This window comes from Erinaceus europaeus, chromosome 15 (assembly GCF_950295315.1).
Source record: "Erinaceus europaeus chromosome 15, mEriEur2.1, whole genome shotgun sequence".
Lineage (NCBI taxonomy): Eukaryota > Metazoa > Chordata > Mammalia > Eulipotyphla > Erinaceidae > Erinaceus > Erinaceus europaeus.
In genome coordinates this window covers 727,850-748,813 of record NC_080176.1, presented here as the reverse complement: position 1 = coordinate 748,813, position 20,964 = coordinate 727,850, and the positions used below count along the sequence as shown (strand labels likewise).

General features: G+C 53.4%; 1 protein-coding gene across 1 annotated transcript in view; it reads left to right on the top strand.

Moving 5' to 3' along the window:
- The first annotated feature begins 768 nt into the window (after positions 1-768).
- ATF7IP2 (activating transcription factor 7 interacting protein 2) overlaps positions 769-20,964 on the top strand; it is a 40,518-nt gene continuing 20,322 nt past the window's right edge. Inside the window, exons 1-6 of the mRNA XM_060174086.1 lie at positions 769-1,933; positions 3,316-3,483; positions 3,753-3,877; positions 15,696-15,830; positions 16,935-17,033; positions 19,574-19,725. Of these exons, the coding sequence (XP_060030069.1) occupies positions 1,285-1,933; positions 3,316-3,483; positions 3,753-3,877; positions 15,696-15,830; positions 16,935-17,033; positions 19,574-19,725 (1,328 nt within the window). The 5' untranslated portion in view covers positions 769-1,284. The remainder of the gene's footprint in view (positions 1,934-3,315; positions 3,484-3,752; positions 3,878-15,695; positions 15,831-16,934; positions 17,034-19,573; positions 19,726-20,964) is intronic.

The window sequence follows — 20,964 nt, the reverse complement described above, 5'->3', positions numbered from 1 at the left end:
TCGGGCTGAGAGGTGCTTCACCCAGTGGAGTGCACACCTCACTGAGCACGGGAACCCAGCTTCAGGCTCCTGGCTGTCCCTGTGGAGGCACCTGCCCTTTACGAGTGTGGCACGGTGCTGCGTGTCTTGTCCCTCAGGCTGGCTCGCATTCTCTCTCTCTCTCTCTCTCTCAGCTCTGGCTTCTGGTGGTGCGGGAGATTGAACCTGCGACTTTGGAGCCTCAGGCACGAGACTCTCTTTGCCAAACCCGTTACGCTCTCTACCCTGCCCTCTCAGTTTCTCTCAGCGAGAACTTTTATTTTTGTCGCCAGTGGTTATCGCTGGGCTCTGTGCCTGCACTACGAATCCGCTGCTCCTGGAGACGTATTTTTTCCCCTTTTGTTGCCCTTGTTGTATATTGTCATTGTTATTATTGTTGTCGTTGTTGGATAGGACAGAAAGAAATGGAGAGAGGAGGGGAAGACAGAGAGGAGGAAAGACACCTGCAGACCCGCCTCTCACCACTTGTGAAGTGACCTCCCTGCAGGTGGGGAGCCAGGGGCTCGAACTGGGATCCTTCAGTGCCTGCACTATGAATCCACTGCTCCTGGAGGCCATTTTTCCCATTTTTGTTGCCCTTGTTGTGACCCTTGTCATTGTTGTTGTTGTCATTGCTGTTGTAGGATAGGACAGAGAAATGGAGAGAGGAGGGGAGACAAGGAAGGGAAGAGAAAGACACTTGCAGACCTGCTTCACCGCCTGTGAAGAGACACCCCCCCCCACAGGTGGGGAGCCTGATGCTCAAAGCGGGACCCTTAACACCAGTCCTTGTGCTTCGCGTCATGTGCGCTTAACCCACTGTGCTACCGCCTGACCCCAAATATTTTATTTATTTTGGACAGATTACAGAGAAACTGAGGGCAGAAGAAGAGAGAGACACACAGATTCCCCCAGCAGTGCTTCAGCACTCTTGAAGGTTCCCCCTGCAGGTGGGGGTCAGGGGCTTTAACCCGGGTCCTTGTACAGTGGAATGTGGGTGCTCGACCCGGTACCACCACATCTGGCTCCTAAGTTTTACTTTTAAATATCTGGAGAGAGAGACACCAGAGTGTCACTCTGACTCATTTCATGCTGTGACTGGACTTGGGACCCCTTGCCCACGGTCCATCTGGAAATAGTGTTTCCGATGAAATAGTGTTTCATCTTAAGTCTGGAGAGTCTCAGCACATTGCTGCAATATTGCAGATAACTTGCGCTCGGAGAAACACATTTAAACATGGTATTTTAAATTCCAGGATTTGAAAGATGGCAAGTCTAGATACAAGTAAAAGGAAGATATTGAAAGCCAAAAAAACGTTGCCAGCAAGTTGCCGGAAGCAAGTGGAGATGCTGAGTCGCTGGAGGACGGACGAGCTGCAAACAGCCGCCGCCGAGGAGGGCGGGCCGCCGGGCGATGGCTGGCATCGCAGTGCCAGGTGCGGAGACTCTGGAGACGAGGCCGCCGCGCTGGCCGAGACTCAGGGGAAGCCTCCCAGGGCCGACTCGGAGGCGAGACTGGACTCCGCTGGAAAGCGCCGCGTGTGTCCTCAGCAGAAGCTGAGCAGAACGGGAGATCGGCCTCGGGAGGTCACCAGCCAGGAGGCGAGAGGCCTGGAGAGCCCCTTGACACGCCGGGCACCCGCCACCGGCCCCGCGGCTGAAGAGCGGGAGGGGGGCCGCCCCCCGCCGCCCCGGCCCGCGGTGACCGATGAGCGGACCTGCCGCGGGGCCGCCTCCCCTGAGTCCCGTGACCGGAGGCCCGGGGACGGTTTGCGCCCAGACACCCATTCCGTGCTCTTCATCAAGACGCCCACGTTGGCCGAGTCGCTCCTTTTCAGTAGTTCGCCTGCGGACCCCGCGCTCCTGGCTGCAATCGACGCCGCCGACAGCGGCAGCGGCAGCGGCAGCGGCAGCAGTAAGTGTCCGCGGGACACGCGACACGCGGTCTAGAGGCGCCTCCATCCGCACTGGGTGCTGGCAGGCGAGGCACGGCGCGGCCCTCTGTGCAAGGCTCTTCGTGGCCGGTGTGTTCAGCCGGACAGCCGGACAGCCACGGATAGGAGGAGCGCCGCCCAGGGCCACCTCCCCGTCCAGTGCCGGAGGCAGCCTCCGTCTGCAGCTCTTACTCTGAGAGGAGGGCTGCTTCTACGTGGACGTGGACACAGATGTGTGTGTGCAGAGAGTGGCAGAAACGTTCACAAGTCGACTTTTTTTCAGATTTCTTAATGAGGATGAGTGGGGTAGGGGAGCCCGTGCCAGTGACAAAACTCGACCAGTGCTGTAGTCACTGCACCACCTCCTTGGCCGCTTGAAGTCGACAGTTTCTGAAGCGAGTTGGGGCACACCTGGTAGAGTGCACATGTTACTGTGTGTGACGGTGCAGCTTCAAGAATTCTGTCGCCCCTGCGGGAACAGGGACGAGGACGGGCTAGGGGACGGGAACGTGGACGGGGATGGGGACAGGGCTAGGGAGGGCCTTCTCACGTGGAGCAGTGCTGCCAGTGTCTGCCTTTGCCTGTGTCTCTGGCCCACTCTCATTCTGTCTCCCAGCCTCTACTTAAGGTTAAAACTCCAAGCACCAAGTTTCAGTGATAATACCGGTGGCAACAACAAAAAGCACCAATGATTTCTAGGGTTATAAAATCATTAGCAAAAGTAAATTTCTTTGGAATTAGGATGTTTATAAGATGGCTGCATAGGATGTACTTTTATATTCTTGTCTAGGCAGCAAGCAGTGTGGACTTAATTTTATTTATATATACACAGACTTTAATTGCCACCAAGGTTATTGTTGACTTCCGTCTGCACGACATATCCACTACTCCCTGCAGACGTGTTTTATCTGATAGAACAGACAGCAGCTGAGGGGAGGGAGAGAGAGGAGCCGGCAGAAATCCTAGTCCATTGGTAAAGGTTCCTCCCTGCAGGGGGCACGGGGCTTGAACCTAGTTACTTCAGCCTGGCAAAGTGCTCTACCAAGTATGCCACTGCCTGACATGCTGTTATAGTTTCAGTTGTTCAGAAGTTGTGGGAGCAGGGACCAGCTCACTATTAGAGTATGTCCTCAAGTTCCCAGCCACCACAAGGGAACTTGCAGGGCTAGGAAATCCTCGTACCAGGGTGTGTCTCCGCCTCTGTCTGCCTGAGTGGAAAAGCAGTGAAAGCCCTATGCAAACAGACACACACACTCCTCCCTCTCCCCCCCTCCCCCTCTCCCTCCTAGGATCATCTGTTTAAAATATGTGGGACTACCCAAGTAGCCCTCTTTAAATATGGAAGGCGTTTTTGCTGCTTTAGGCTTGTTCCCCGAGGGAGTCCAGGCCCACAACCTGGCCTGCGCCGTGGCATCAGTGGCCTCCGAGTGCAAACCCTGTGCCTCTCCTGTGGAACTAACTCCTGCAGGGCGCTCAGCTCTGGCACGACGAGGTGCCAGGGCTGAGCTGGGGCTTTGTGCCCGTCTGCCGAGTAACTGCAGAGCTCTCGGGGGACTTTTCTGTCGCTCGAAGCTGGGTAAACACGAGGAGTGTGCGTGTGCCGCACAGAGTTAGCGGGGCACCTCTGAGACCACAGTCCTGTTGATTATTAGCTTGTTGCGCTACTTATTTATTTATTTATATTTTAACACTTTCTAAAAAATGTGCCCAGAGTCCCCCATCTCCATGTCTCAGAAGGAGGGCAACCCCATTTCCTTCATGAGAATTAATCTCTCTCTTTGGTCTCTCTGTCTCCTCAAGGCCAGAGTCAGAAGAAGAGGATGTTTGCAGAAAACAAAGAAAGTGTGAAGCGCATGAGGACTTCAGAACAAATCCGTGAAGACGGCTGTGAGCGCCTGCAAGTGCGAGCGGCGTTGTTGGAACAGGTGACGCGTGGGTCTTGTGGACTGTCTCTCAGGCTTGAACTCCGCAGTGAGTCCTGGGGGTGACTGAGGGCACAGCTCTGCAGTGAGCCCGGGGGTGACTGAGGGCACAGCTCTGTGCAGTGAGCCCGGGGGTGACTGAGGGCACAGCTCTGCAGTGAGCCCGGGGGTGACTGAGGGCACAGCTCTGTGCAGTGAGCCCGGGGGTGACTGAGGGCACAGCTCTGCAGTGAGTCCCGGGGGTGACTGAGGGCACAGCTCTGTGCAGTGAGCCCGGGGGTGACTGAGGGCACAGCTCTGCAGTGAGTCCGGGGGTGACTGAGGGCACAGCTCTGTGCAGTGAGCCCGGGGGTGACTGAGGGCACAGCTCTGTGCAGTGAGCCCGGGGGTGACTGAGGGCACAGCTCTGCAGTGAGCCCGGGGGTGACTGAGGGCACAGCTCTGCAGTGAGTCCCTGGGATGACTGAGGGCACAGCTCTGCAGTGACTCCCGGGGGTGACTGAGGGCACAGCTCTGTGCAGTGAGTCCCGGGGGTGACTGAGGGCACAGCTCTGTGCAGTGAGCCCGGGGGTGACTGAGGGCACAGCTCTGCAGTGAGTCCTGGGGGTGACTGAGGGCACAGCTCTGTGCAGTGAGTCCCGGGGGTGACTGAGGGCACAGCTCTGCAGTGAGTCCTGGGGGTGACTGAGGGCACAGCTCTGCAGTGACTCCCGGGGGTGACTGAGGGCACAGCTCTGCAGTGAGCCCGGGGGTGACTGAGGCCACAGCTCTGCAGTGAGCCCGGGGGTGACTGAGGGCACAGCTCTGTGCAGTGAGTCCCGGGGGTGACTGAGGGCACAGCTCTGCAGTGAGCCCGGGGGTGACTGAGGGCACAGCTCTGCAGTGAGTCCCGGGGGTGACTGAGGGCACAGCTCTGCAGTGAGCCCGGGGGTGACTGAGGGCACAGCTCTGTGCAGTGAGTCCCGGGGGTGACTGAGGGCACAGCTCTGCAGTGAGTCCCGGGGGTGACTGAGGGCACAGCTCTGCAGTGAGTCCCGGGGGTGACTGAGGGCACAGCTCTGCAGTGAGTCCCGGGGGTGACTGAGGGCACAGCTCTGTGCAGTGAGTCCCGGGGGTGACTGAGGGCACAGCTCTGCAGTGAGTCCCGGGGGTGACTGAGGGCACAGCTCTGCAGTGAGTCCCGGGGGTGACTGAGGGCACAGCTCTGTGCAGTGAGTCCCGGGGGTGACTGAGGGCACAGCTCTGCAGTGAGTCCCGGGGGTGACTGAGGGCACAGCTCTGTGCAGTGAGTCCCGGGGGTGACTGAGGGCACAGCTCTGTGCAGTGAGTCCCGGGGGTGACTGAGGGCACAGCTCTGCAGTGAGTCCCGGGGGTGACTGAGGGCACAGCTCTGCAGTGAGCCCGGGGGTGACTGAGGGCACAGCTCTGCAGTGAGCCCGGGGGTGACTGAGGGCACAGCTCTGTGCAGTGAGTCCCGGGGGTGACTGAGGGCACAGCTCTGTGCAGTGACTCCCGGGGGTGACTGAGGGCACAGCTCTGCAGTGAGCCCGGGGGTGACTGAGGGCACAGCTCTGTGCAGAGACTCCCGGGGGTGACTGAGGGCACAGCTCTGCAGTGAGTCCCGGGGGTGACTGAGGGCACAGCTCTGTGCAGTGAGCCCGGGGGTGACTGAGGGCACAGCTCTGCAGAGACTCCCGGGGGTGACTGAGGGCACAGCTCTGCAGTGAGTCCTGGGGGTGACTGAGGGCACAGCTCTGTGCAGTGAGCCCGGGGGTGACTGAGGGCACAGCTCTGCAGTGAGCCCGGGGGTGACTGAGGGCACAGCTCTGCAGTGAGTCCCGGGGGTGACTGAGGGCACAGCTCTGTGCAGTGAGCCCGGGGGTGACTGAGGGCACAGCTCTGCAGAGACTCCCGGGGGTGACTGAGGGCACAGCTCTGCAGTGAGTCCTGGGGGTGACTGAGGGCACAGCTCTGTGCAGTGAGCCCGGGGGTGACTGAGGGCACAGCTCTGCAGTGAGCCCGGGGGTGACTGAGGGCACAGCTCTGCAGTGAGTCCCTGGGATGACTGAGGGCACAGCTCTGCAGTGACTCCCGGGGGTGACTGAGGGCACAGCTCTGTGCAGTGAGTCCCGGGGGTGACTGAGGGCACAGCTCTGTGCAGTGAGCCCGGGGGTGACTGAGGGCACAGCTCTGCAGTGAGTCCTGGGGGTGACTGAGGGCACAGCTCTGTGCAGTGAGTCCCGGGGGTGACTGAGGGCACAGCTCTGCAGTGAGTCCTGGGGGTGACTGAGGGCACAGCTCTGCAGTGACTCCCGGGGGTGACTGAGGGCACAGCTCTGCAGTGAGCCCGGGGGTGACTGAGGCCACAGCTCTGCAGTGAGCCCGGGGGTGACTGAGGGCACAGCTCTGTGCAGTGAGTCCCGGGGGTGACTGAGGGCACAGCTCTGCAGTGAGCCCGGGGGTGACTGAGGGCACAGCTCTGCAGTGAGTCCCGGGGGTGACTGAGGGCACAGCTCTGCAGTGAGCCCGGGGGTGACTGAGGGCACAGCTCTGTGCAGTGAGTCCCGGGGGTGACTGAGGGCACAGCTCTGCAGTGAGTCCCGGGGGTGACTGAGGGCACAGCTCTGCAGTGAGTCCCGGGGGTGACTGAGGGCACAGCTCTGCAGTGAGTCCCGGGGGTGACTGAGGGCACAGCTCTGCAGTGAGTCCCGGGGGTGACTGAGGGCACAGCTCTGTGCAGTGAGTCCCGGGGGTGACTGAGGGCACAGCTCTGCAGTGAGTCCCGGGGGTGACTGAGGGCACAGCTCTGTGCAGTGAGTCCCGGGGGTGACTGAGGGCACAGCTCTGTGCAGTGAGTCCCGGGGGTGACTGAGGGCACAGCTCTGCAGTGAGTCCCGGGGGTGACTGAGGGCACAGCTCTGCAGTGAGTCCCGGGGGTGACTGAGGGCACAGCTCTGCAGTGAGCCCGGGGGTGACTGAGGGCACAGCTCTGCAGTGAGCCCGGGGGTGACTGAGGGCACAGCTCTGTGCAGTGAGTCCCGGGGGTGACTGAGGGCACAGCTCTGTGCAGTGACTCCCGGGGGTGACTGAGGGCACAGCTCTGTGCAGAGACTCCCGGGGGTGACTGAGGGCACAGCTCTGTGCAGTGAGCCCGGGGGTGACTGAGGGCACAGCTCTGCAGTGAGTCCCGGGGGTGACTGAGGGCACAGCTCTGCAGAGACTCCCGGGGGTGACTGAGGGCACAGCTCTGCAGTGAGTCCTGGGGGTGACTGAGGGCACAGCTCTGTGCAGTGAGCCCGGGGGTGACTGAGGGCACAGCTCTGCAGTGAGCCCGGGGGTGACTGAGGGCACAGCTCTGCAGTGAGTCCCGGGGGTGACTGAGGGCACAGCTCTGTGCAGTGAGCCCGGGGGTGACTGAGGGCACAGCTCTGTGCAGTGAGTCCCGGGGGTGACTGAGGGCACAGCTCTGCAGTGAGTCCCGGGGGTGACTGAGGGCACAGCTCTGTGCAGTGAGCCCGGGGGTGACTGAGGGCACAGCTCTGCAGTGAGTCCCGGGGGTGACTGAGGGCACAGCTCTGCAGTGAGTCCCGGGGGTGACTGAGGGCACAGCTCTGCAGTGAGCCCGGGGGTGACTGACACATTATACAAAGCTGATAGGTGGAGACCAATAGGCAGACGTAGTGTTGGGAAATGCTGCTGTTCTTGGTACTGCAACTTCCTTTCTGAGCTCTTCGTGACCCCGAGACAGTGACCTGGGACTTAGGCCAGAACAGAAGGCTTTTTAGGCGGCATTACTTGATGTCTCTGTGTCAGGACCTTGACCTGCTGAGTGAACTGACACTTCTGGGATGCTCATGGGCCTTGCAGCTCCTGGGCCGTGTGGGCTGCTGCAAAAACCTGCTCCTTTCAGATCTGCTTCCCTCTACCCACGTTGACGTAATCATGCCGTACAACCACTAAGCATATGGTGTGCTTACTTTGATCTCATTGTGCCTCATCAAGTCTGAGTCTAAGCATGGTAGGCTTCAGTTTTAATAGACATTGCAGTGAGAATCTGTTTCTGTAATGTTTTTGCTGCCACTAGAAGCCCACAGCCAAGGCGCATCCTGTGGTATGTCAGCTGTTTAACCTAAGTGTCCACATGACTAGTACCTAGTCCAGACTGGCACAGACACAAGCACTGTCCTTAGACATGCGTCACATGTTTAACCATAGTGTGTTCACATGACTAGTGTCCTAGTCCTGACTGGCACAGACACAAGCCCTATTCCTCAGACATGCTGTCACATGTTTATGCCATAGTGTGTTCACATGACAAGTGTCCTAGTCCAGACTGGCACAGACACAAGCACTGTCCTCAGACGTGCCGTCACATGTTTAACCATAGTGTGTTCACATGACAAGTGTCCTAGTCCAGACTGGCACAGACACAAGCACTGTTCCTCAGACATGCCGTCACATGTTTAACCATAGTGTGTTCACATGACTAGTGCCTTGTCCAGACTGGCACAGACACAAGCACTGTCCTCAGACATGCCATCACATGTTTGATAGTGTGTTCACATGACAAGTGTCCTAGTCCAGACTGGCACAGACACAAGCACTGTCCTCAGACATGCTGTCACATGTTTATGCCATAGTGTGTTCACATGACAAGTGTCCTAGTCCAGACTGGCACAGACACAAGCACTGTCCTCAGACGTGCCGTCACATGTTTAACCATAGTGTGTTCACATGACTAGTGTCCTAGTCCAGACTGGCACAGACACAAGCCCTGTTCCTCAGACATGCCGTCACATATTTGATAGTGTGTTCACATGACAAGTGTCCTAGTCCAGACTGGCACAGAAACAAGCACTGTTCCTCAGACATGCCGTCACATGTTTAACCATAGTGTGTTCACATGACAAGTGTCCTAGTCCAGACTGGCACAGACACAAGCCCTGTTCCTCAGACATGCCGTCACATGTTTAACCATAGTGTGTTCACATGACTAGTGCCTTGTCCAGACTGGCACAGACACAAGCACTGTCCTCAGACGTGCCGTCACATGTTTAACCATAGTGTGTTCACATGACTAGTGTCCTAGTCCAGACTGGCACAGACACAAGCACTGTCCTCAGACGTGCCGTCACATGTTTAACCATAGTGTGTTCACATGACGTGTCCTAGTCCAGACTGGCACAGACACAAGCACTGTCCTCAGACGTGCCGTCACATGTTTAACCATAGTGTGTTCACATGACTAGTGTCCTAGTCCAGACTGGCACAGACACAAGCCCTGTTCCTCAGACATGCCGTTACATGTTTGATAGTGTGTTCACATGACAAGTGTCCTAGTCCAGACTGGCACAGACACAAGCACTGTCCTCAGACATGCTGTTACATGTTTAACCATAGTGTGTTCACATGACTAGTGCCTTGTCCAGACTGGCACAGACACAAGCACTGTCCTCAGACGTGCCGTCACATGTTTAACCATAGTGTGTTCTCATGACTAGTGTCCTAGTCCAGACTGGCACAGACACAAGCACTGTCCTCAGACATGCCGTCACATGTTTAACCATAGTGTGTTCACATGACAAGTGTCCTAGTCCAGACTGGCACAGACACAAGCACTGTCCTTAGATGTGACGTCACATGTTTAACCATAGTGTGTTCACATCACTAGTGTCCTAGTCCAGACTGGCACAGACACAAGCACTGTCCTCAGACGTGCCGTCACATGTTTAACCATAGTGTGTTCACATGACTAGTGTCCTAGTCCAGACTGGCACAGACACAAGCACTGTCCTCAGACGTGCCGTCACGTTTGATAGTGTGTTCACATGACAAGTGTCCTAGTCCAGACTGGCACAGACACAAGCCCTGTCCCTCAGACATGCCGTCACATGTTTGATAGTGTGTTCACATGACTAGTGTCCTAGTCCAGACTGGCACAGACACAAGCACTGTTCCTCAGACATGCCGTCACATGTTTAACCATAGTGTGTTCACATGACAAGTGTCCTAGTCCAGACTGGCACTGTCACAAGCACTGTCCTCAGACATGCCGTCACATGTTTAACCATAGTGTGTTCACATGACTAGTGTCCTAGTCCAGACTGGCACAGACACAAGCACTGTCCTCAGACATGCCGTCACATGTTTAACCATAGTGTGTTCACATGACAAGTGTCCTAGTCCAGACTGGCACTGGCACAAGCACTGTTCCTCAGACATGCCATCACATGTTTGATAGTGTGTTCACATGACAAGTGTCCTAGTCCAGACTGGCACAGACACAAGCACTGTCCTCAGACATGCCGTCACATGTTTAACCATAGTGTGTTCACATGACAAGTGTCCTAGTCCAGACTGGCACAGACACAAGCCCTGTTCCTCAGACATGCCGTCACATGTTTAACCATAGTGTGTTCACATGACTAGTGTCCTAGTCCAGACTGGCACAGACACAAGCACTGTCCTCAGACATGCCGTCACGTTTGATAGTGTGTTCACATGACAAGTGTCCTAGTCCAGACTGGCACAGACACAAGCCCTGTCCCTCAGACATGCCGTCACATGTTTGATAGTGTGTTCACATGACAAGTGTCCTAGTCCAGACTGGCACAGACACAAGCACTGTTCCTCAGACATGCCGTCACATGTTTAACCATAGTGTGTTCACATGACAAGTGTCCTAGTCCAGAATGGCACTGTCACAAGCACTGTCCTCAGACATGCCGTCACATGTTTAACCATAGTGTGTTCACATGACTAGTGTCCTAGTCCAGACTGGCACAGACACAAGCACTGTCCTCAGACATGCCGTCACATGTTTAACCATAGTGTGTTCACATGACAAGTGTCCTAGTCCAGACTGGCACTGGCACAAGCACTGTTCCTCAGACATGCCATCACATGTTTGATAGTGTGTTCACATGACAAGTGTCCTAGTCCAGACTGGCACAGACACAAGCACTGTCCTCAGACATGCCGTCACATGTTTAACCATAGTGTGTTCACATGACAAGTGTCCTAGTCCAGACTGGCACAGACACAAGCCCTGTTCCTCAGACATGCCGTCACATGTTTAACCATAGTGTGTTCACATGACTAGTGTCCTAGTCCAGACTGGCACAGACACAAGCACTGTCCTCAGACGTGCCGTCACGTTTGATAGTGTGTTCACATGACAAGTGTCCTAGTCCAGACTGGCACAGACACAAGCCCTGTCCCTCAGACATGCCGTCACATGTTTGATAGTGTGTTCACATGACTAGTGTCCTAGTCCAGACTGGCACAGACACAAGCACTGTTCCTCAGACATGCCGTCACATGTTTAACCATAGTGTGTTCACATGACAAGTGTCCTAGTCCAGACTGGCACAGACACAAGCACTGTCCTCAGACATGCCGTCACATGTTTGACCATAGTGTGTTCACATGACAAGTGTCCTAGTCCAGACTGGCACTGTCATAAGCACTGTTCCTCAGACATGCCATCACATGTTTGATAGTGTGTTCACATGACAAGTGTCCTAGTCCAGACTGGCACAGACACAAGCACTGTCCTCAGACATGCCGTCACATGTTTAACCATAGTGTGTTCACATGACAAATGTCCTAGTCCAGACTGGCACAGACACAAGCCCTGTTCCTCAGACATGCCGTCACATGTTTAACCATAGTGTGTTCACATGACTAGTGTCCTAGTCCAGACTGGCACAAACACAAGCACTGTCCTCAGACATGCCGTCACGTTTGATAGTGTGTTCACATGACAAGTGTCCTAGTCCAGACTGGCACAGACACAAGCCCTGTCCCTCAGACATGCCGTCACATGTTTGATAGTGTGTTCACATGACTAGTGTCCTAGTCCAGACTGGCACAGACACAAGCACTGTTCCTCAGACATGCCGTCACATGTTTAACCATAGTGTGTTCACATGACAAGTGTCCTAGTCCAGACTGGCACTGTCACAAGCACTGTCCTCAGACATGCCGTCACATGTTTAACCATAGTGTGTTCACATGACTAGTGTCCTAGTCCAGACTGGCACAGACACAAGCACTGTCCTCAGACATGCCGTCACATGTTTAACCATAGTGTGTTCACATGACAAGTGTCCTAGTCCAGACTGGCACTGGCACAAGCACTGTTCCTCAGACATGCCATCACATGTTTGATAGTGTGTTCACATGACAAGTGTCCTAGTCCAGACTGGCACAGACACAAGCACTGTCCTCAGACATGCCGTCACATGTTTAACCATAGTGTGTTCACATGACTAGTGTCCTAGTCCAGACTGGCACAGACACAAGCACTGTCCTCAGACATGCCGTCACATGTTTGAATGTGTGTTCCTGTGACTAGTGTCCTAGTCCAGACTGGCACAGACACAAGCACTGTCCTCAGACATGCCGTCACATGTTTAACCATAGTGTGTTCACATGACTAGTGTCCTAGTCCAGACTGGCACAGACACAAGCACTGTCCTCAGACATGCCGTCACATGTTTGAATGTGTGTTCCTGTGACTAGTGTCCTAGTCCAGACTGGCACAGACACAAGCACTGTCCTCAGACATGCCGTCACATGTTTAACCATAGTGTGTTCACATGACTAGTGTCCTAGTCCAGACTGGTACAGACACAAGCACTGTCCTCAGACGTGCCATCACATGTTTAACCATAGTGTGTTCACATGACAATGTCCTAGTCCAGACTGGCACAGACACAAGCCCTGTTCCTCAGATATGCCATCACATGTTTGATAGTGTGTTCACATGACAATGTCCTAGTCCAGACTGGCACAGACACAAGCACTGTCCTCAGACATGCCGTCACATGTTTAACAATAGTGTGTTCACATGACTAGTGTCCTAGTCCAGACTGGCACAGACACAAGCCCTGTTCCTCAGACATGCCGTCACGTTTAACGATACTGTGTTCACATGACTAGTGCCTAGTACAGACTGACACAGACACAAGCACTGTTTCTCAAAGTGAAGATCTTTTTTTAAATTTTTTTATATTTATTTATTCCCTTTTGTTGCCCTTGTAGTTATTATTGTTGTTGTTATTGATGTCACTCTTGCTGGATAGGACAGAGAGAGATGGAGAGGAGGGGGTATGGGGAGAGAAAGACACCTGCAGACCCACTTCACCACTTGTGAAGCGACTGCCCTGCAGGTGGGGAGCCAAGGGCTTGAACCAGGATCCTTATGCTGGTCCTCGCACTTTGTACCATGTGCACTTAAACCCGCTGCACTACTCACAAGTGAAGATCTTTTTGAGAGAATCCTACGGAACCAGCCTAGAAGGTGAGCCTTCTCCTCCCTCTTTTGGGAAGTTCTGTTTGAATCCAGGGTGAGACCTAGTAGGAAATGTGATCTGACAAGTTATTTGCCATAAGACTTAGTTATGCTTCTCACGATTCATGTGAATCTGACTGTTATTGACCCCAGCCTGCTCTCTGGCCGCACGTGGGCAGATGGCAGCTGTCCGCAGAAACACGGTGTTTCTGAGCATTTGTTTACATGAACAAATATGCAGACCCTGAAGAGATGGTGATGGACACATGACAGACTAGCATCCAGCAGCCTGATGCTGAAGACCCCTGGGCGAGGAGGAGGAGGGACTGTGGGGCAGCCCAGGGACTTGGAGGGACAGAGTGTAGCAGCCTGTTCTGCTTTGAGCAGCACAGGCCAGGTGCTGGGAGACAGAGCTGCCCAGGCTGCTCGTGTCATTGCTCAGAGGAGGGCCTGCCAGGATAGCCACTCAGTAGGGCTGCATGTACCAGTGGGCACGGAGGTGAGTGCCGTTCCCTGAGGACAGGCTAGTCTGTTTGCTGTTCTCCTCTCCTTCTCCTCTCTCTCTTTTTTAAACAGCGCTCTACTCAGCTGTGGTTGGTCTTGTGCGGAGGATTGAAGCCGGGACTCTGGAGCCTCAGGCATGAGAATCTCCTTGCAGGACCATTCTGCTCTCTCTCACCCTGGCCTGTTTCTAAAATAAAGCTAGGTGATGGTGTTGATGTTGTGTGATAGCTCCCATGCTGCTAGGCGATCGTGCATCAAACTGAATAGCATCAGTCATGCACAGTTGTCTCCGGCTTCTCTGGGTGTTCATGTCAGTCACCCCCTTTGATAAACGGCAGCGGGGATTGACACGTGACCCCCCCCCCAGGTCAGTGCACACTTTGCCGTGTGTGAGGACCTAGGTTCTAGCCCTCGGCCGCCCCCTAGGAGGGTCTGTGAGGGAGCTTTGAGGGCACTAGAGTGGCGCTGCTGTCTCTGTCCACTTGCCTTCACCCTCTGGAACGGGTGTGGCCATCTCAGTCTTTATAACATGATGCACGGGCCATGCAAAATGGTCACCTTAAGAGTCAGCACTGAATGTTGCTGTGAGAAGAGGCCCAGTCAGGCTGGCAGCCAGATCCAGTGATCTCACGGCCGCAGCAGGGGCCTGTGGGCTGGCAGCTGAAGTCGTAAGCACACCGAGCCCCAGGGACAGCCCTGGTGGTGAGAAACCAAGGACAGTGGGCTCTTTATTGCGGCCTCCATGAGAGACCAGACAGGCGCTCAGCTCTGACGCGGTGCTGGGCATGGGACTCAGTGTGTGCAGTGTCAGGCATGAAACTCAGGACCTCTTGCCTCAGGCCAGCGCCTCCGCCACGTGCCGCCTCCCAGGCCACTAGTGTGTCTTCCACATGAAGCCGTGTGCATACATGTGAGGAAAATGTGTTAGTCTCATCATCCGACATGGGATCTTCACCCACTTTGGACAGTCAAACGAGGACCAGACCTGCTGTGACTCGTGACTCCCTCGAGGTCACCTACTTGAGAGCAGCAAGAGCAAGGCTCAGGGTCTTCAAGCTGCTCTCCGCCCCGTGGGCCAGTCAGTCCTTCCCATCAGGCTCTGCGTATCAGAGAAGCCGTCTGGCTGTAGCCACTGAGGCTCCAGGTATCGTCAGCCTGTGAACTCTCGATTCAGTGCGTTTAAAAACTAGGCATGGTTTAGTGAATTTCATAAGCGATTTTCTAAAACTAGTCTACCGAAAGACACGCAGACTTAAAGTTTATTTCACTGAAAACATGCAGAAGAAGACAGCTGTTTTTAAGAAGTAGAAGAGGGGCCTGGTAGTGGTGCACCTGGTTGAGTGCACGTGTTGCAGTGCGAAAGGACCCGGGTTCAAGCCCCCAGTCCCCACCTGCAGGGGTAAGCTTTGCGAGTGGTGAAGCAGGGCTGCAGGTGTCTCTCTGTCTCTCTCCCTCTCCTATCTCTCCTCCCCTCTCTATTTCTGGTTGTGTCTATCCAATAAATAAATGAAGATAATACAAAGAAAATTGAAACAAAGTTAGTTAAAAAAAAAAGTAGTAATGGTGCAGGAGGTGGCGCAGTGGATAAAACATTGGGTCACAAGGACCGGCCTAAGGATCCGGGTTCGAGCCCCCGGCTCCCCACCTGCAGGGGAGTCGCTTCCCAGGCGGTGAAGCAGGTCTGCAGGTGTCTGTCTTTCTCTCCCCCTCTCTGTCTTCCCCTCCTCTCTGCATTTCTCTCTGTCCTATCCGACAACGACGACATCAACAATAATAACTACAACAATAAAAACAAGGGCAACAAAGAGGAAGTAAATAATATTTTTTAAAAATCTTAAAAAAAAACATTGACCCCTCAAGCATGAGGTCCCAAGTTCAGTCTCCAGCAGCACATGTACCAGAGTGATACCTGGTTCTTTCTCATTAATAAATAAATACAATCTTAAAAAAAACAAACACAAGTAGAAGATCAGATTGCTTTAAGTTTGAAACGCGGTTGTTTGGTTTTCTTGATTCTAGGTCAAACATCTGATTCGACAGGAGGTCTGCAGCCGGAGTCACAGGCTGTTTGACGACAAGCTCCAGGAGCTGACGGAGCGTATCGGCATGGCACAGTGCCGCAACAAGCACGCGGCGGTGGCTGACGAGCTGCTCGTGAGTCGTCCCCCCCCCACTGGGCTCTCGTCCGAGAGTGGCACCTGCTGGCGTTTCATGTTGCGGAGAGCGAGACAGTAAGGCGGACCCACAGCTCACTGTGACACGGTCCTCTGGTAAAAGGTCAGCGGTGCTGGCTCTTAGGAGTTGCCCGTGGGCAGTTCCTCTTACCTCAGAATAGTCTTTTCTCTGGCCTCCAGGGTCGTTGCGGGGGCTGAGCACCTGCACCACAAACCCACTGCTCCTGGAGGCTGTCTTTCCCTTTTGTTGCCCTTGTTGTAGTTATTGTTATTGTCATTGCTGCTGTTGTCGGGTAGGGCAGAGAAATGGAGAGAGGAGGGGAGACAGAGAGGGAGAGAAAGACAGACACCTGCAGACCTGCTTCACGGCTTGTGAAGTGACCCCCCCCTACAGGTGGGGAGCCGGGGCTCAAACCGGGATCCTTGTGCAGGTCTTTGCGCTTTGCGCCACGTGTGCTTAACCCGCTGCGCTACCTCCTGGTCCACACCTTAGAATATTCTATTTACACTAATGTTTGTTGAGCTTGCTTCACATTTGAGGACTTTGTTTTAATCAGCTGGGCTTACTTCCTGACTGTCTCTAAAACACTAATTTACTGTGGGACACCCAGAAGTTGGATGTTTTTATCTCTTACTTCATTCATCTTTATGATTCAACTTTTTACATTTTTTAAACTTGAATCAACAGTGCACTGTGAGTCTCTGCAGCTTTCAGCTCTGTGTTCTCAGAAGGCAGCAAGGCACCTTTGCCCTCATTTTCCTCTTGTCAGCCCTTTCTGTGTGGTGCCCACACTGTTCCCGGAGTCCGACGCTTGGCCTTGCTCTCTCTGGCTCCCCCGTTGGCACACCACGTCCCACATGAGGGAGCTCCCATGCTGTCTGGCGTCCTCCCTCGCTGGTTTCCCTCTGACTGGTCACGCTCTTGCAGACTGCCACCTTCCCTCTCCGTCCCTGAACGTCGTGGAAGAATTCAACATGCTGGATCTTTCACTTGTACACAGCGTGCCCTTTATCTTGCTAGGTCATCTCTGTATGACATGCTGCTTAGTACTCTGGTTTTGTGCGGATTTTCCTTTTCTTCCAGACAAAAATAGCAAGACTTCAAAGACGCATCAAGACTGTGCTGCTAGCCCAGAGGAATTGTGTGGAGCCGAGTACATTATCCAACGGTACAGATTGTAAGGTCGGTGTGAGCCACTTTTAAAGAGTTACTTATTCATTTATTTATTAATAAAGAAGGGGCTGGAGGGTAGACAACATAATGGTCATGCCTGAGGCTCCAGAGTCGCAGCCATAAGCCAGAGCTGAGCAGTGCTCTGGGGAAGAGGGAGAGGGAGAGAGCGCATGCCGGGACATCACTGTGGTGCGCGCAGTGCTGGCGACTGGACTCGGTCATCACCGAAGGTCTAACACTTCACGCGTCGCATCCAACCGGTCTGCCGTGACACTTCAGATGACTTAGTTGAGCCGTGTGTCAAGTCGTTAGACTGTAGCAGATGGGCATATTTCCAAACTAAAGAGGACCTAAAGGGCGGTCCATCTATTCTTTGTATGTCCTGTGAGTTTCTGGAGAAGACATCCTTAGTAACTAGATGTGAACCTTGTATCTCTCTGTGGCGTATTACAGTCAGCTGTGTCGTGAGCACAGGTGTGCACAGAACTCTCCTTTTTTTTCCTGGTGTTATCTTTATTAGATAGAGACAACCAGAACTCCAGAGGGTAGAAAGAGATAGAGAGGCAGAGAGACACCTGCAGTCTTGTTTCACCACTCGCAAAGCTTTCCCCCTGCAGGTGTGAGACTGGGGGCTTAAACCCTGGGCCTTGCACGTGCGACGTGCGCTCAACCAGGTGCGCCACCACCGGTCCCCCATAGATCTCTTTAGAGACTTGTTCTTAGTGAAAAATCTGTTCAGATCCTTTCCCCATTTTTTTCCCAAAGATTTTATTTATTTATTAATGAGAAAGATAGAGAAAGAACCAGCTATCGCTCTGGTACATGTGCTGCTGGTGATTGAACTCAGGACCTCATGCTTGAGAATCCAGTGCTTTATCCATTACGCCACTTCCTGGACCACCCTTCCCCCATTTTTAAAAAAGATTTTAGTTATTATTATGAGATTGCTTCTCAGGAGACCGAGGAGGGAGGCCTGAGCACACCACTCTGGTACATCCAGTGCCAGGGATCAAACCGGGAACTTTAAGCACGGACGGCCCGTGCCCTGTCAGTTGTGCAGTTTTCCCCCTCACCTTTCTCCCTTTTGTTGTTTCCCACCGGAGCACGACTCAGCTCTGAGTTTTGATGTCTCAGTGTATTTTGGTTATTGTCTCTGCCTGATGCTTGACATGTGAAGATCTCTCATTCCCTTGGGTGTCTTTGTGTTTGGTGATGATTCTTTTTTCCCTGTCTATCCTGGTTGCTTTTGTAAATAAATAAATAGAGGGAGTTGGGCGGTAGCGCAGAGGGTTAAGCGCACGTGGTGCAAAGCACAAGGACCAGCATAAGGATCCCGGTTCGAGCCCCCGGCTCCAACTCTCTTGTCTTCCCCTCCTCTCTCCATTTCTCTCTGTCCTATCCAACAACGATGACATGAAGAACAGCAATAAAAAAAAAAGGGTAACAAAAGGTAAAATAAATGAATATAAAATAAATAAATAAATAGAAAAATTTCTTGAATTACTTCTGGCATTCACTCATTAATAGTTGATAATAGAAATTGAAATTTTCCTTGTTAAAGTCTAATGTTGGGCAGGGGTAGATAGCATAATGGTTATGCAGAGACTCTACAGCCAGAGGCTCCAAAGTCCCAGGTTCAATCCCTTGCACCACCATATATCAGAGCAGAGCAGTGCTCTGATAAAAAAAAAAAAAAAAAAAAAAAAAGTTTAATGTTTACTAGTTCCTAAAACTTAAAAAAATCTAATTGGAAGGGAGTCGGGCTGTAGCGCAGCGGGTTAAGCGCAGGTGGCGCTAAGCTCAAGGACCAGCGTCAGGATCCCGGTTCGAGCCCCCGGCTCCCCACCTGCAGGCAGGTCCCTTCACAGGCGGTGAAGCAGGTCTGCAGGTGTCTGTCTTTCTCTCTCCCTCTCTGTCTTCCCCTCCTCTCTCCATTTCTCTCTGTCCTATCCAAAAACAACAACATCAATAATAACTACAACCATAAAACAACAAGGGCAACAAACGGGAATAAATAAATAAAATAAAAAATTGAAAAAAAATTTCAATAAAAAAAGAATCTAATTGGAAAAGAAGTTAGGTATTTTTTTTTTCCTTCTGTCCAGGCTAATAAGTTGATTTGTATTATTGTTATTATTCCTTTGAAGTATTTTTAAATTCACTTTAAAAAAGATCACTGTCATGGTCAGCAGCCATTGACAGACATTTGATTTGAAATGTTTTCTGTGTTTATGGAATAGTATTTTGACATTTTCTTTTTTTCCATTATCTTTATTTATTTGATAGAGACAGCCAGAAATCAAGAGGAAGAGGGGTGGAAAAGAGACAGACAGACGCCTGCAGCCCTGCTTCACCACTCGCAAAGCTTTCCCCCTGCAGGTGGGGACAGGGGCTTGAACCCAGGGCCTTGCGCACTGTAACGTGTGTGCTCAACCAGGTGTGCCCCCACCTGGCCCCATATTTTGATGTTTTACAGTAAATCTTACCTGGAAAATGTTACACAGTTGCTAATTCTGCCCTCCACTGCCTTTTCCTCACCTGCTCAACAGGTTACAACTTCAGGAGCTGTGAATTTGCTGAAGAAGCAAGAGTCAGTTAATGGTCTAGAAGAAACGAAGACTTGTTTGAACAACAGGCCTTCAGAAAGAGCCAGTGAAAGGATTGATTTGTCGCGGGACGATGATGGGCCTGTTTTGGAAAGGTAGGCACTCGCGCGGGGTCAGTGCTTGTCTGGGTGCACGCCTCCTGAGAGTGGGCTCTTCTCAGCTCAGCATCAAGTAGACGAGAGCTTCACTCTCTTGAACATGTGTGTCACAATGTGAACATTGTGAAGGATGGACTTGATTCGCAAAGCCTTCGTCACTCTCTGACAGTTCTGCAGTGTTGCTAAGACCAGGCGGCCAGCTAGTGAGGCTCTTCATCTGCAGGGCGGAGTGGCCATTTGGATCATTCCCATAACCCAGTTCTACTTGTGGGAAAGTCAGGGACCCACCCCCACCCCCGCCCATGTCGTGGCCGAGACACATAACACAGAGTGGGGAAGACGGATAAAAGGAGGTGCCTGAGACCCTTCTCCTAAATGGGACGGTGTCCTAACTTGACAGCAGAGCAGGTTAACAGTGTACCTGTTCGGGGGCTGGGCAGTAGCCCACCGGGTTAAGCATGCATAGTGCAACAACCCACACAGGGATCCCCACCTGCAGGAGGATCTCTTCACAGTGGTGAAGCGGGTCTGCAGGTGTCGTTCTCTCTCTCCCTCTTTGTCCTCCCCTCCTCTTTCAATTTCTCTCTGTCCTTTCCAACAACAGCAGCAGCAACAGTAACACCACCACCAACAATGGAAAAAAGATGGCCACCAGGAGCAGTGGGTTCGTGGTGCAGGCACCGAGCCCCAGTGATAACCCTGGAGGCAGCGAGCTAAATAAAAATTGTGTGCTTTGCTGTGTGGCGGTGGAACCAGACAAGAGTGAAATGTGGTTAACCTCAGTGCCAGGAGACTGCCAGGGAATGATCAGTCTGCTTGAACAAACACTGCGGCAGGCCATCCTCTTGGCTGGGAGGGCTCACAGGGGCAGTGCGGGGCGGGGCGGGGCGGGGCGGGGCGGGGCGGGGCGGGGCGGGGTAGGGCAGGGGCAGGACGACGGGTTGTTGCAGTGAATTCTGGTGCCGGTGATTCTCGGCAGTCTTAGAGCTCTGTCTATTCTGAAGTCCCCTGAAAACGCCCTCCAGTTGTGCCTGTATGTGCTGAATTCTGTTGCAGCTGTTACGAAAGAAACCACATAGCCAGGCACACGTGAAAGAGTGGTGGCCACTGTGGGAGACGCGCGCTTTGCCCCAGGCGACTGCTCGGACTTGCTGAATGCAGGAGAAGCAGGTCTGTGCTGCACTGAGCAGAGCGGGGCTGCCACATGCCGTTTGATGCAGGAGAAATCCCTGTAGT